Source organism: Scophthalmus maximus, chromosome 7 (assembly GCF_022379125.1).
Source record: "Scophthalmus maximus strain ysfricsl-2021 chromosome 7, ASM2237912v1, whole genome shotgun sequence".
NCBI classification, from domain to species: domain Eukaryota; kingdom Metazoa; phylum Chordata; class Actinopteri; order Pleuronectiformes; family Scophthalmidae; genus Scophthalmus; species Scophthalmus maximus.
In genome coordinates this window covers 11,694,489-11,710,994 of record NC_061521.1, presented here as the reverse complement: position 1 = coordinate 11,710,994, position 16,506 = coordinate 11,694,489, and the positions used below count along the sequence as shown (strand labels likewise).

Sequence of the window (16,506 nt, the reverse complement as noted above, 5' to 3'; positions counted from 1 at the left end):
CTTTGTCAGGACTTGCTGAAGAATTAGCTGTGGGTGGTGCAGCTATACACACCACAGCCCACATTCATATTCAAGGTAAATGCCAGAAATAACACAGCTCACTGAGGAAATAAAGCCAAAATTCATTTATGTGTGAATTATTGACTTGCCCTCGATACAGTCCCAAAATAAACAACGGGGGAATGGAATATGTTTAAATCTGGTATATGGAATCACTGTTTTTTTCATGTGGTCGCATTATACAGCAAACGTTTACAGTTGTTATTGGTTTGTCCTGTACCCTTCCATGAAATGTTGTTTCTTCCACATGGGGGAGTTTAGAAGTTTCCATATTGCATCTGACTGGGTTTCTGCAGCCCTCGAAACATCTTTAAAAGCATTGGACTCAGTTTTGTGAAACGAGGGCATTAAAAGGTCCGGTTCTGATATGAAATAGATAAGCTGCTCCAGAGATTAGGGGCAGCTACTGCGAAGGCTAGGTCATCTCTTTTTTTTAGCCTTGGTCTCGGGACGTCCAGAAGCATTGCGTTGGTCGACCTCAGTGCCCTGGATGGAGTATAGAGGTGCCATAGTTCAACTAAATAAAATCGGTGCCAGTCATTTTAAAAATCTGAAAATCGACCCTGGATTTGACAGGAAGCCAGTGAAGGGAGGCCAGTGCTGGTGTAATGTGATCACGCTTTCCTTTTTAATTGAATGCTTCCATATCTGCTGCTTATCCTATTATCAGGGATTATTATTTACCTCCGATGGCAAGCAATACAAATGTGATTGGCCGTATCGTCCCGGCTTGTTTTCAACCTTACCGTAATATTTTTTCCCTTTAATGGTGAAAACACAACAGAGAGTTGACCAATTGAAATCGGTGAGGTCATGAGGTCTGATTGAGGAGAGTCCAGTGTTGTTTTTTTTTTAATTAAAATTTTGATTCATTTCACCCCCACCACACTGTAGCTGCTCTGTGTTCCTGCGTGCGTGTTCCTGCGCGCGCGCGCACGTACGTTTATGCGCGCGCACTCGTGCTGGGAGGGAGCGCTGAGCGCACCACTGGCCACCTTGCTCGCTCCACATCCGGACACCGTGACATCATCGCCTCTCGGGTTTCACGGTAGTCTCCACTCCAGGCGCACGCGGCGCAGCGGCAGTCGGCGCGAGTGTCTCTGCTGCGCAGCGACCGAGCGCGCACTGTCCTCACCCACCGAAGTCAACCACAAACTCTCGGCGTCGTCGCGTCACAACGGTTTGTTTTTTCTTCTTCTTCTCCTTCTTCTTGCTCCTCGCTCCGTTTGAATCCACCGTTCCAACTGGCGGGGACGCTTATGGAAGCTTTTCACGGTGAGTAGGAGAGAACAAACCCCTGCAGTGCTGTTAACGTGCGCGACGCGGCGCGGCGCGGAGCCGCCGACGCGAGGGTCCAGCGGTTTGTTTCGGCCGTTTCGTCGTGCGCACGGTGCTGCTGGCGGATGCTAACAGACGACCGATCGGTGTGCGCGCGCGTGTGCGTGTGCGCGCGCGCCTCACAAGCAGCGTTTGTGTTCCCCACATGGCTTCACGCAGGCTACGTCGGTTCGCACCGGACACCGTCCCATCACCGTACTCCTAGTTCGTCGTGCTGTTCACAACACCTCTGTTGACGTACAGAGGATTCACCACGCTTGGACTTGCAATGACAAAATAGGAAAGTGCAATTCAAACGTGTGTGTGTGTGTGTGTGTGTGTGTGTGTGTGTTACTCTTGGTCGTGTTGGTCAGTTCAGTTGGGCCATAATTAAACTGATTCTGATTCTGATTGTAGCCCGGGCCACTGTCCCTCCCCTCCAGTGACCCAGACTGCATCCCCTCTCTCATAACCCACGGATCACATCCACAAGATCTCCTGAGCAGCGTGTGTTTTTATCCTCCTCGCTTTTTTGATCATGCGGTCAATGCGGGACTTCCTGGGAACACGTAGGGAGCAGCTGAACCTGTTCCTCGTAATCTTGATGGACGTTCTGTGGAGCATGGTGGTAGCCCTCTTTATTTGCCCAAACTCTCGTGTGTGGCCTCGGACCACGCGCAGAGGAAAATTGTTGATTGCACATTCTTTTGGCATGTCTAACCCTTATCACGCATCATACGCATATGTAGTCTATAGAAGTTTATAGATTAGTACACTTGTCTAACCCACGGGGACAGGAGGAGACGCTCTGCTGTCACTTGTGCTCGTTCAGCCCATGAGCTCATTCACTGACTATTGTCCTCAGTGTTTTCCTACAGAGCTGGAAACATTGATGTCTCAGCAATGTTTCCTACAGACAGAATTTATTTGTGGTGTCCCGTCTGGAGGGGGGTGGGGCACGCTGTTATCCAACACCAGAGTCAACTGCAAAACACCATTGCGTTCACCAGCTAACATCTGTCTAAGGACGCCACTTTCACCATCGGTTCATATACTCTTAAAAAGTGATTTCTCGCAGACTTTTGGACAGTTTGTTTAAAAGGTCGCCTAAGAGCAGGTCGGCAGTAATGGAGACGAACCGATGCTTTGTTGTTGACTGCTGGTCCAGTCCCAGCTCTCACTGTGCAGGAGACATCAGTGGGAGAGGAGGGCGGGGCCGCCTTTGGATTTTTTCAGACTCAGAGTCATGAGGGATAAACCAGCAAAATGGGACGTGTCCTCCACATGTTCAGCCCATGAATGTGTTAACATACACAGGCCTACCATCCTTTTTACTTGGCTATGGAGAGGAAATGGTTGTAGTAAGTGGTCCTCCAGTAGGGGCTTTCTGAACTGTTTCACAGTCGAGAGAGATATTTTTATTTTGCACAAAATAAGCAGGCAGCATTTTGTGAAAAAAAAAATATAGTAGGTACATGACACAAGCTCATGTGTCTGTTGCATTTTTGAAATAATGCTTCTCGGTTTAATTTGCCTCTTTACTCTAGTATGTGGTGAAAAGGGGAATTAGCACCTGAAAGCAAGTGGTACTTCCCCCTTCGTACAACAGATTTAGTCTTTAATCGTTCAGAGAGCCAAAGGCAATGTTTTTAATGGTCAGTTTGCATCACCCAGCCTCTTATCCATCTATTTAAACAAAAAAGAAAAGTAGGTGACCTCGATTAAACGACTCTGAGGACTATTTTGGTTGCCTCTCTTCTACTTCTTATCCTGCAGTGGCTCCACGTAGCTTTAAAGTGTGGATGCGATGCCTACCTCACTCCAAGGAAGTGAAGACATAAATATCAAACGGCGCCTGATGCAGCACTTCAGCAGAGTGATCTGGGTGGGGGGGTTGTGTGTTTTTTTTTCCACGCCCTACCGTGAAAGCCATACTGAATGCCGGCCTGCTGCCATCTTTAATGTTGCCTGAAATTGAACAGTGAATAGTTAACAAGGGGGAGTTTTATTGACTCTGCGAGTGAAGAGAGAAACTGTGTGACTACTGCAGTTTCAGAAAGGTTTTTTACCCCATAAATACATATTTAATGAATCTTCTGCCTGATGAGGAACACTTAAAGTTTGGTTTTGCATGACCACAGTGCACTGCAGCTGCTCCCGGAGTTTTCCCCGCAATATCTCCCCCTTTTTCAATTTTTCCATAAGAAGACAGCTTGTTTCCATGGCTTTGAAATCTCCTTGAATAGCCCTTTCGGCTGCGTCACCTTGACACACATTGCACAGAGTCACATCTGCTTCGAGGGAGCTGCTAATTGAATTGTTTGTGAGAAGGAGAAAAAAAAAATCTGATTTGTTGCCTGAATGAGCAGCTGCGTTCTGTGGTTAAGTGAAGAAAAAAAGGGGTCTTGGGTGAAAGTCAAAGCTTAACGGGCGTGTAGCTGAAACTTATCGACTGTGTTCTGCTCAATATTGTGCTGTGGTATCCTCAAAGATACGCTCCCCGATTAGTCCAGGATATTACAGTGGTCCAGCCATTGGCACTTTGTGACAGCACATTGCCTCATGTTTTTCTGCGCTGCTTTTCGCTCGGCCTCTCGGTGACTGCAAAGCCCCTGTTTTGTCTTTTTTTTTTTTTGTCGTTCTCCCGCTGCCCCCCGCATGCCCTCTCGCAAACTGCCTATTCTGCTTATTCAGCTCGGCTTTTGTGGGGAGGTCTATTCATACCTCCATGTCCATGTGGAATTGAGGAGTCCCACTGCAGCCCAACTCTCCTCCACGCTAGTTAAGAGAGTACTTACCTGATAAAACGCTAATCAGTTCTCCGGCTGGCCTCGTCTCGTCTCGTGTCGTGTCCAAGTTCCTTCCCTGCGTAATAGGATTAGATTTATGAGCATTAACAAGAGAATTAATTGTTGCTGAAAGGCTGTGTTTAGTGATTTGCGGTCGGATTTGTTCAATGCACCAAGGCGTTTTTCCTGCCGGACTCGCTTAGATTCAGCCTGTAGGTTTTCATATATGAGATAATCTACAAGGTGTGCATCTTCATTTAAATTTGAGTCTTAGTCTGCTACATGTAGACGTATGATCTCATGAGGGGGATCTGAATGCCACCTAATTGTCACATTAAATGTGTAAATATGTGCCATGAATAAGGGAGCTTGTGCTTGAAATGTGAAGCAGAGAGTCTGGATGGTATGATTTCACAAGTGCAGCACTGCCAGTGTGAGGGTGTGATCCTACTGGACAATGCACGCTAACACGTTCTCACTTACGCTGCTGCTGCGAGGAGCTCTGAGTACAGCATCCACTGTGTGATTATCATATCCTCAGGAGAGGAGGCCGGATCGCCCGATTGATCTGACCTGCTCCGTTCCCTTCTAGACAACGGGACGTACAGCCAGTAGAGGCCTCGAGGAAGCTTAAAGGGTCAACAACCATTGATATAAATTAGCTGTTTTCAGACGGTATGTTTTTATAGGACAACGAGGACAGAGAAGCATGGGTTTCTTTACTTAATGCTACAGCTAAAAGCAGTCGTAAAAAGCAAGGCCTTAAATCTCGTAGCAGCATAATAAGATCATGTGATACAAGACATGCCGCATTTTAATGGAATTTTTTTTAACAACAACAATAAATGAAGTGGTAGGGAAAGAAAATAACCCCATGATTAAAAGAGAACAACTAGTTAGTTTTTTTCTATGCTGTACACCATATTCTTTTTTCTTTTTTAATATTAAAACCACATAAACTGATCCTTGTTCAATTTGAATCTTAAACCATATAATATTTCGGTTACATATTTATTATTAATTGGTGAAATTTAGTGTCACATCCATCAACATCTCTCCACTCTCATCTCACTCACAGTACGGAGCAGGTAACTCCTCTCTTCCATCTGCAGTTTGGGTCTGTTTAGAATTGAGTGTCAAAGTCACAGAATTGGCTTTTTGGAATAAATTCCCCATATCCAAATCACGTACGGCAGTTTAAACTCTTCACGGTGAGTCGCAGAGAAATTAGTTCCAGTGGTTCATCTCAACGCCACATGAGGAAAATACCCCTTCAGTTTTCAGTCACTCCAGAGAGAAGTTTGACAAAACATGTGGCCACAAACAGTGTTTTTTATTTTCATTCCATCTTCCAATTGGTCTATGGAGAGTAAGGATGTAATGATGTTAGTTATGGCCATAATTTCTCTTGGTGGTTGACAAACATTCATTGTGTTGCTATTATTTTTTCCTTGTTCCTTCTTACTCCACTGTACTTTTGGAGGTTGAGGGAGAGATGGTCCTCAACAGTCTAAACCTTTGTTTCCAATGAACGTCAGACCTGGATAAACATGAAAGAAAATTTCTCAGGAAAAATTACCCAAAAGGAAATGGCTGTTTTTGGATTCACTGATGACGTGTGCGAAGTGGAATGCTTCACCAAATGTTGGCATCCACCTCGCCTCCTAAAAAACATATTAAGATCTGGATTTCAAATTTGGTTTAATTTTTAAGTGAAATTACTACACGGAGGAGTCTCCTGTAGGGCCCCCAAACCTTGGTGTTAAAATGAAATGACATGTTTCAAAACTCATGAAGACACCCCCCCCCCCCCTCTCTAACGTAAAGACTCTTTTTGTAGCCTCTCAGTTGTTTGTGGTTATACTTTATCTGAAGGGGAGTAAAAGGATCAAAGACCCACCCAGAACAGTAAAACCTAAGCATGTGGAGTGTTGACCCCCAGACCATAAGCTCTTCATTACTGCAGCTCACTGCTAATTACTGAGGACAGGATAGTCCAGAGCCCAGAAACCCCACTGCAGGCTGGTCAGCGCTCAGTGCCACTCCTTGTTCCCCACCTCGACGCATCCAAGGTCAAGAGGCATCGAACCTCCCGGCAGCCTTCATCCAGACCCACCCCATAAACTAACACCTCCCTCTGGAGAACAAAAAAGGAAATCCTGAGTCGAAGTGAAGAGCGAGGGGCACAGTGTTTTGAGGCCAAAATGATATTGTATGCTCCCTTTACTGTATAGCCCCATGATTTTACTCTAACTTAATCTTGATTGATGTTACCACAGACCACATCCCTCAGAGCATGCGTGACCATTTTAAAAGGGCCTTTCGATCTAAAATTAGTTGGCAGAGGTATTTTGAAAACACATTTGCTCAAAGGGAGATTTACTTTTGAGCTGGTAGCTGTGCAGCGGGATTTCGACGCCATCATTTCTGCTGTCTTCAACTAATATTGCATTGTTATCGTGAAATGTTTTCAATGGACACGACAAAATAAACCCACGTTTTATTCAATAACTGTTTTGCAATATGGCATTTGAATAGAATAACATAATAGCTTTAAGAGTCTTTAAAAGAAGACAATAGGTGATTGTTGTGGGCTACTATTGCAAGTTGTCCAAAAGGGGATTTTTCCACTAAACAGGAAAATGTGTTTTTTCCTAAATCATCCCGCCTACTCTGGCCTACGCATAACCACCACAGCCTTCATGTCACCTCACAGCCGCATGTTTTCTGCTGAGGTTTAAGAACTCGCTGTCCTCCCGTATCACATGGATCATGTTGAGAATGTTTAGGACCTTCTCAAATAACTTCCGTCCATTTAGGCACAGGGAATCTTTGATGTCACACAACCTCCTTGTTAAAAACACAGACCTCGGACACGTGTCAGTCAGCACGCGTGTGAAAACCTTCCTACCGTCAGGAGGGCCTCAAACTGGAACTTAAACAGAATCGTATACATTCCTTGAAGTTGATAGTTTAACTAATAGCTTTGGACATTTATACCAGTCAATAATATGATGTATTGATTCATATCCTTTCTCATCAACAGTGCTGACAGATACATTTGGATATGTCAATCAGTTGATCACTTGATTGAATTGAGGCATTGAATTTGATCTCCAATCAATTTGATGTGATATTTCAAATAGCCACATTAGCAGACATATTTGACTTTTATCTATCTGGATGAGAAGCTGATGATCATGAGACTTTTCTTTATATCAGCGGTGTTGTGTTTTAGGGCCAATGCCAAGTTCCAGTATCAAGATCCTGTGGCTGATATTTTATCAAACACCTGTCAAACATTACTTGCATGACCAAAACAAACAATGAACTTGGAGATCATATTGGAGCCTTGATTCAATGTAGACTGAGTAGAGGCCATGGCTCTGTTGAATGTACACCCGTTCGGTCTTCCTATTTCTGAGAAAAATCCCTTGGTTTCTTTTTGCTGCCTCTTTTTGTATTACTTTGGCTGTTTTTCCTCTGCCATTTTTATTGGACAATTAGTGTCTTGTGTGAACTTGTGTGTTGAGGCATACATAAACGTACAGATACCCTGTTGCCCTGTTGAAAGGTTGCATACCTGTCACACATGGTATACAACAGCGTAAGCACATGACGTTCTTACAGATCTTTATGAACATGTTTACAGTCATTCAAAAGGAGATGATATATCTCCCTAGCGGATAGACAGGACGGGTTTTTAATTAAATCATTACTTAAAAACAAAAAAAAAGGACATGGCATACATTGCCAGTTAGTAGGTTGGCAAAATGCGCCCATTTATTAGAACCTATTTTTTCCTTTTAGCCAAGGTTGTATTACCACATGCAAGCAACCTTGTGGTACACAACACGTATTAAATCATTATTTGCAAGGAAATCGTTTCTGAACTGGTTCTCCTTTCTTACCTCTCCTAAATCTGTAGCCGCCGATGTGCAGAGTGAGTGGTGTAAGGCATGTGCGATGGGATACCAGAGGAAAATGGTGCCGTTGGTCTGCCCCAATACCGCAGCGAGTGCTCTGCTGCCAGCATTGCCTCCAGTAATTATAGACCAGAGCTGCGGAGACGGTTGCTCTCCGGGCTAAACTGAAACTAAACCCCCTATTTCATACTTGGTATTTGCTCTTTTCCGTACACGAGTACCCCATGTTTAAAAACTGTTATTTTTGGGCTGCAGCTTGCCTCTCTTCTGTTTATAGTTCAGCCTGACTGAGTTGGAATACAGAATGACTGTCCAGCATGTGAAGGCAGTAGTAGTTTCGGAGCCTGTTGTTGACACTGTAGCTCTTCCTTTTACTCATATTGTCCAATGTTGTGTTTAATCTCTGCAGCTGTCAATATACTTAATTCATATATTTACAATAACATATTCTTTACAGCTACTGGACTTCCCATCACTGTAACTCACTTAGTATAATAAACTAACCATCGATCTTCCATGTCTAAATTATAGGTTATAACAAAGTAATTTGATGACCTGGATCATCTCAAATTAATGAGTCAAGTCACTATTCCAATGACGCTGATAGGGCAAAAACATTGATTTTGGATTTACTGTTAACAGTAAAGAACAGTGAAGCTTATAATTATTTCTGCAAATTGTACCGAGCCGTCTGACCCCAGGGCCTTCACATCTCACACAACACTGACCACTACTGGAAAGCTGCTCCGGTTGTAAACAACCCAGTCGATAGGTTCCTCGTCCCCGAAGACTGTGTGGTTTCTGACCTCGCTTTGTAATCATGGTGGGGGGGATCAGTGGCTTGTTGCAATTGGACGATAGGATGATACGATGGGTGGGTGCCATCTTCTTCGTAAAATGGCATGACGTACTCCTGGAGCCTGTCGATTTTTGTCCTGATTTGTTAGCGATGAAGTTTGGAAGCAAAATTTGAAAAATTAAGCGGAATTTTGCTTTTGCTGTACATTATGCATCTTTCTGTTTTACTTGTGAGCCTTTAAAGTCATACTCTTCTACTTTTCTAAAGTGCTATCTTTGTTTTTGCCTGGATTTTGGTATCGCTTATTGAATGCTTATTCTCAGGTTTTGCAAATGAAGAGTTTCTCTCAACCCTTTGAAAATTTTCCAGACCACTTTTTAATCATAGATCAAGTTTAACTGATGGGCTTGTGTTTATTGACATGTGTGTGCTTTCTAACATTGATCACTCATTTATTTTATCTCTTTTTTTCCCCTCCCACCCAATTCTCAATAGTCATAATGAGCGGAAGGTGAGCTGCAAGCATCCTGTCTCCGGCTTGCCCTCACAAGACAACTGCATCTTTGTCGTCAACGAACAGTAAGTCTCTTGTTTCTGTTTTAGAATGCCACTGAGTAGCATTTTTGAATGTTAACGTATGCTGCTGGATATCCTGATGTGTAGGCGACATTGCTCAAGTCTTCACCTTGCCAACCTCTGTTTGCAGATCTGCCCTTTCAGGTCAAAGTCTTCTCTATTCAGTTCTTCCACAGTTATCTATCTTTATAACAAAATACGTGGTGTATAGACGCCCCCTTATGTGTTCATATTATTCAGCTTTTATTGCATATTTGGGCTTCTGTTTTCTACCAGTTCCAAGGCAGTGTTAATAATCTTGATGCTTAAGACTGACAGTAAAAGCCTTTGTATCACGCATACATCATCTAGTGGGAATGCGATGATTCACACTTCCCCTGTTGTGACCTGGTCAAGAGTTCATGGCCTTTTCATTTGTCATCAGTCAATGTCCAACAGTGTCATGTCCATGTGATCATCTACACTGCTCTCAGCACCACAGTCATCACATGTCTGCTCACATGACAGGGCTGTAGGCCAAGCATCTTGAACTTCCACTTCAAGGGGAACAATCCAAACTAAACTAGAAACTAAACTTGGTCAGTATTTGTTTGCCTCAGTGATGATCAGTAGCCTATTCCCATTTTCAGGTTGACTCACCTTAAACTCGTAACCTTACTGATGTGCTGCTCATAGTGAGGTGATGACAAAGGCGGGTACTCTGTCCAGATGCCTGCAGTAAAAAAGATGGTCGACTCGAAACTGTAACTTTGTCCACCTTTGCAGATTAAAACGCAAATTTACTGTTGTGTCCCGATCTGTAAACATACTAAATATACACGCACTAGACTATTTGCATCATAGTCCACACTATGACATTAGCCTCAACTCCTATCTTCCACCCTCTCCTCTGCTTAATGTTTTGCAACACGCAGTTGTTCATGTCCCTCATATTTCCCATAATGTTATATTGATGCACTGAATTGATGTCATCACAACTGGTGTCAATTGTGCAACTGAGCAATGAATGCTAATTGAAATATGTTCTGCTTCAGGACGTGAAATTTCACTCCCATGTGGGAAAATGTTGCCAGAGTCCAATAAATTATGGAGGATGAATTCCCTAATGGCCCATCATGGGCACGGTTCCATCTTTTTTCAATATGCGACTTTACTAAAATATATGGGTTTTCTTTTGTCCCGCGGATTCTCATTCTCATTTTGTTCAGCAGACATTGAATAAGAGCTTGTTGTGCCAGAACTGTCACACTGCATGCTCTTGACACATTCCTCTGCTGACTGTGTTACTCTCACATCTCTGCTGTTTTTCACTCGGAGCCGAGCAACGTGCCAGTGAAGATGATGCGATCTAATTTAGAGATTGGCGTTTTGTCATTGTGATAATCTGCGAAATGAATCTTTAGCAGATGTACAAGCGGTTAAACTTTGTAAATGCAACAGCAAAGAGGTCCATCTAAAACCTGACTCATTGTTGTTAAGTTTATCACAGTGCAGGTCATCCAACAGTAAGCTGTGTTTCAGCAAAAGTAAAAGAGGAAAATCTCAGAGTAATAAAAGGCAAAGAGGGATTTAAGATGCCACAGGGATTAAGAAAGCAGCCTTAAAACCACGGCCTAATCTGCTCTGCACTTTAAGTAATTCCAAAATACAAAAAGTATACAATCTAGTAAGAACATCTTCTCAGCCCACCTCAATACATATAAATACTTTAAAACAAACAAAAATACAGCCAAAATGGAAAGTGTGTAATTAAAATAGAGTTAACCTGGATTAAGAGTTTAGAGTTTCTATTCTGAGACGGCAGTTGTATCCCAGTCTAGATAAAAAGGTCTGCCTTGATGTGCAGAGCCTATGTACGCATTCCTTGATGAATAATGTCATTTTGAGAGGATGGGGCAGTCTCTCGTGAAGAAGTAACGTACTGTATAACTGCCTCTAAAAGAAAGTCAGATACTGTGGTCACTGTTGTGGCACAGTGTCTTGGATAGTTGACCTTGATCAGGACAGACACTCAATTTTCTGATCAGTAAAATTTATGTTACACTATGAAATACAACTGTTATGCAAATAAACCACAGCTCCTTTGACCTGGAACACATCCAGTACAGGTGAACCAGTGACGGATGGTTGACCTCCTCACAGTTATTGTAGCCTCCATTTTTAAAGTTCAGTGCTGTTATGTGTCGAATGTGCCCACAGTTGGGCACATATGACAGGAACACACATACTGAGGGAACCAGACCATGATGTTATTGAGGGGCCAGTTAAAGCTATTACCTCTTCATTAGCCTCTCCTAATCCCCTTTAATGTTGTTAGAGCTAAAACAAAGGCTATATCACACAGACGGCTGTCACTCACACTTCCCCTCTCAGCGATGCTGTGATGTGCACGTAGCTGCTAAAGTCATGAGCTTTGACACGTGACTTCACCCGCCTCGGTGAATGTCGGCGTCAGCACTGTGCCGTCACTACTGTACATGTATGAGCGTGTTTTTAGTGGTGCACATGATCATTTGCAGGGCTGAGGGCGAAATAGTTGCTACAACTTGCTTGTAAAAAAATATGTACCAGGAGCCAATCAGTGCTGGCCACTATAAGTTTTGTTTGAATGGGTCTGTCAGGCCGTCTTTGTGAACTACTTATACTATACAGTTCAATTTTTTTTTGCACCCCTTGCTTTGAGGGAACCACTCCGCAATATACTAAAATTATAAACAGTGAGACAATTAAACATAAAATTGAAACCCCTAAATGAAGTCTTACAGAAAATCATGATTACACTTGGGATTACTCACATACAAGTAATTTTGTACTTACACACTCACAGCTGGTCTTCAAAACCCTCATTTGTCAAAAGATTTCAACCTTTATTCTCAACAAAACTGTCTCTCCTCTGTTCTTTTAGTGTGAAATGTGGAAAATTGTGTCTCCAAGCGTTTAGCAGGTAATACACTTTGAGGTGCATATGGATAACTGTGTGTTCCCCACTGTTCATTTTATTTTATTTAAAGCACTTGAACCCGTTTGTCTGTTAATAACCCTTGTTGTTGCACACTAACAACAGACTGTGGGTGGTTTGAATGGTTGTCTCTGGCAAGGTGCACTTACTTTACCTTATTTTGACCCTCCATTGGCCCACAGGACAATTACACGTCTGCATGATATGATTTCCTGAAGAATGATATTCAGTAATGTACAGTACTAAAGCTTTAGCATTAGCTCACCACGCCGTCTGATTTTCCATGATGATTTAGAGCCAAAAAGAGAATGAGTGATGTTTTACTCACTGTTCAACAACAAAGAAACATGAATGCAGTTATCTCTGCTGACTGCACAAAAAAATCTGGATCTGTACATTTGTGTATTTATTTCTCTGCTCTAAACTTGTGTGAAGCTGTGACAGTGTACGATGTGTACACCGATACTGTGATCTGTGCATGCTTGCCTTTTTCTTCTAGTCTTTGTTCATTTAAAAGATAACGGTCAGGTTCCAAAAAAGGGTTCCAAAGCACCTATTTCTTTAGAAAACGCTGTGTGGTCATTTTAAAATGCACCCTCAGCCACTCAGTTCAGTGTTTGCTTAGACCGGCAAAAAAAAACAAAAAAAAACACACACAGACACATACACACACAGACACACACACGCACACACACACACACACACACACACACACACACACACACACACACACACACACACACACACACACACACACACACAGTGCACTAGTACAGACACACAAAATCCACCCGGGACCAGACCCCGATGACGCTATCACACACGGGTCAGTCTTCCCATGTGGAATTGCTGAAAGGGCTTTTTCTTGTGGTTTAACCCACAAGATGAAATTAGATCCACACTGGTTGTTTACGTGCACATCTCAGACTTTAAATTCATTGTTTTATTTTTAACACAATACAACCAGAGCAAGAATGAGCTAAACTCCCTTTCTCTGCTTTGCAAGGAGATACAGTATAGTTAGGTTTTTACCTTTTGGTTTTTTCAGGTTTCAATTTGAGAATTTTTGACTTTGCTGTTGACATGGGGCTGTGGTAAATTACTGTTTGTACATTACAGTCATATTCGCTGTGCGCCACTGTTGTTGTGTTACAAGCGCCGTCCTCAATACAGGTTTCAATTAAATTGTTCAGGGGGAGGAAATGTAAGTAAACATCTGATGCTTTTGCAGTTTTTCAAATTTTGGTCTCCTTACATGTGTGCTTGCAAGAAATATCAACAAATAACACATTTTTTTTAATGTTTGCCTCCAACATTGTAATTTTGAACATTTTAAGAATATTTCTAAAACTATACAATACTAGTTTTAGTTTAGTTTTTCAAATATGCTATCAACTGTGAACATATATTTTTGCAGCGTCATTTCTCCTATTGCTCTCTATCTGCCTGTTACTCAGCAGCTCTTCCGCTAAGGCGGCTAGTTTGAAACACTCACTACTTTTTACTTTCACTGCACACAGATTGATTATTGGCCCAAACCTAATTATCAACAAAGCGCTCACAAACACACACACACATCTTGGAAATGGTGTGTTGGAGCAATATCTAAGTTAACCAACGTGAGTCAATTTTCTCCGCCCCGCCCGACCTTCGTGTTGATGGCAAGTTGACGCAACATTGATTAAGGTTCACTTAGGATTTCGTCTGTCACCGGAAGTGCTGAAAGTCTCTGGAGCTGGTGTTCTGGAGTGAGCTCATGAGATCCAGGAGACAGGAAATCTTAGTGGCTTCTCATCACTCTGTACAATAAGCTATTTTAGAGCAATGATTTTGAAATTGAGTGCACTTCAATAGAGAATTGGTATCCCATTTGTCCACCCTGACTTTTTGTTGATGATGTGCCCATGAATGTGTCACCTCTACACAAACCCCCCTTTTTATATTGAGTCATTTAAGAGAGCCATTGAACTCTTATGAAATTCTCCTTTTAACCGAGGAAAGTCAATATTTTGATGTTTTTATTGCGACTGAGCCTTAACCTGTAACAAACTACTACCGTTGCTTCTACATACATGTAAAACCAAAATGGGCTGTCGTTGTTTGTCTCGTCATTTTTCTGAAGGGTCTGCAGGTCGTATCAGTCCTGTCGCCATGCTGCACGAAAAGAACACCCTGCGTGTTGCCTGATCCCTTGTGATCCCTTTGTGTTTGTTCACCTTGAGTATGAAAGCATGGAGTTTTATTTAATTTATGAGTGTCAACAGTCTTGTCCTTGTGTCTGACAGATGGATAGTCTGAAAGACTGACCCAAGTGGGATAGATAGATGGAAATGGCACCAATTATTAATGTTATATTGTACCATATAGTCTGAAGTCTATGAATTTGGGATATTGATCAACGTAGCCGGATAGATGGGAGAGTTTGCAGTGTAGAGTTTACAGTTTCTATCCTTGTTCAGTGACCTGAAACCAGTATATCTGAGGGATCACAACTTTTTTTCACCACTGCAGTATTTCTGCTCTACTCTGGTTTTCCTGTCTTGTTCCCTCTAGACCACAGTGTTGTTCCTTTCCTGAAGAATGTAGGACGTTTCCATGGGCCAGAAACAACAAGGTGTTCTATACTATGTCAAATGTTTTGAACTTACTACGCGTTCAACATTTGCTTTATAAAACTTTATAGACGCCTGGCCCGATTCTCTTCTCAAATGCTGCATTCCAATTTGTCAGACAGACTCTGCCGTCCATTTAAAGCTGTTAGAGAAATGGAAACGTATCGACAGTGACATGGTGGGAGTAATTGGCTTGATTCATAGGCCCAAGTTGAGATCTCATTATAACAGGTTGAACTTCAGAGGAACGACAGGGGAACAGGGAATAAAGGCTGCTTCCTCCCATTCCTCTTGTTTTATCGAGGTCATTGAACATAAATCTGCTGTCTATATCTTTAATGACTTTCCTATCTGCTCTTTTTTTTTTATAGATCTGCCTCCAAAGTGCCAGCGAATGAGAAGAAGGAACGAGCGCCAAACATCATGAGTGAGGCCTCCAATTACACAGGCGGTTCGGACTACGCCGCAAACCCCAGTAGCCCAGCAGGAAGAGTGCGTGACATATGATTATCGTGGGATTATCAAATGTGACTGTTAAATTAGGAATATAATGGGAGCCCAACTTGGATTATATTTTAATGCCTTTTAAAAGTTTGATAACAGTGTAGAAAAATGTGTTTTATTGTGGATTGAGCTCACTCTGCTGTTTAATCATTCATATTGCCTTTCCAGCCCTCAAGGCCTTCGAAAAAAATTCACAATTTTGGGAAGAGATCCAACTCTATCAGGAGGAATCCCAGTGCGCCAGTAATGAAGAGAAACTGGCTTTATAAACAGGTGAGCAAGACCGTATAACTTCAAAAAAAACTTAAAATGCCGTCCAATAAAGAATATAATGAGCCGGTGAAAAGCAGAGTCGGTAAATAAGTTGGACTAAACCTTGTGGTGGCCCGGCTCTGTTTGCCATGAAATCTGGCTCAAGACTTAGGATACTATATTTGTGTTTATTGCTAAATAGCACATGTTAGCTTGCTGAAACACAAAACGTAGATGGTAAACATTATACCCAGACATCTGCATGCTAGCACCAGGGCTATCACTTTTTCCAAAAATCAAGTTCGAACAAATTTGACATGACGCGCAAGATACACGTTCGAATTAATAAGAGCATTTAGTGTCGTGTTGCCCGCTCAGGATGGCTTTGCTTGCCAGTGTCTTCCAATTGCTAAAAAAAAATCAACGTGCATGCAGTAGGTCAAGCTGATAGTGAGCGCCCTCAGCTGGATCAGGAGGGAAACTACCTCAGATGGTTCTGATGCGCTTCTCAACTGCATATTTTGAACAGAAGGTCGTCTTGTGAATGCAGCTTTTTTTATACATATATATATATATATATATATATATATATATATAAATATATATATAAATATACAATATTCCTTCTTTTTACACATGGAACAAGTTTTATGTTCTCCTCCCCTGTAACATTTTCCGCAGCAGTCTTCAGATGGAAGTTTCTTTGTGATGT

The 16,506-nt window shown here is 42.3% G+C and overlaps 1 protein-coding gene across 19 annotated transcripts in view; it reads left to right on the top strand.

Moving 5' to 3' along the window:
- Nucleotides 1–16,506, top strand: part of plekha5 (pleckstrin homology domain containing, family A member 5) — a 71,291-nt gene that overhangs the window by 29,323 nt on the left and 25,462 nt on the right. For 18 of the 19 annotated variants that reach the window (XM_047333211.1, XM_047333210.1, XM_035642336.2 and 15 more), the window contains 3 exons: nucleotides 9,387–9,470; nucleotides 15,410–15,530; nucleotides 15,711–15,815. In XM_047333211.1, coding sequence (XP_047189167.1) covers nucleotides 9,387–9,470; nucleotides 15,410–15,530; nucleotides 15,711–15,815 — 310 coding nt within the window. Of the gene's footprint in view, nucleotides 1–1,018; nucleotides 1,241–9,386; nucleotides 9,471–15,409; nucleotides 15,531–15,710; nucleotides 15,816–16,506 lie in introns of those variants that run through there. The other variant, XM_047333216.1, reaches the window with a different exon arrangement.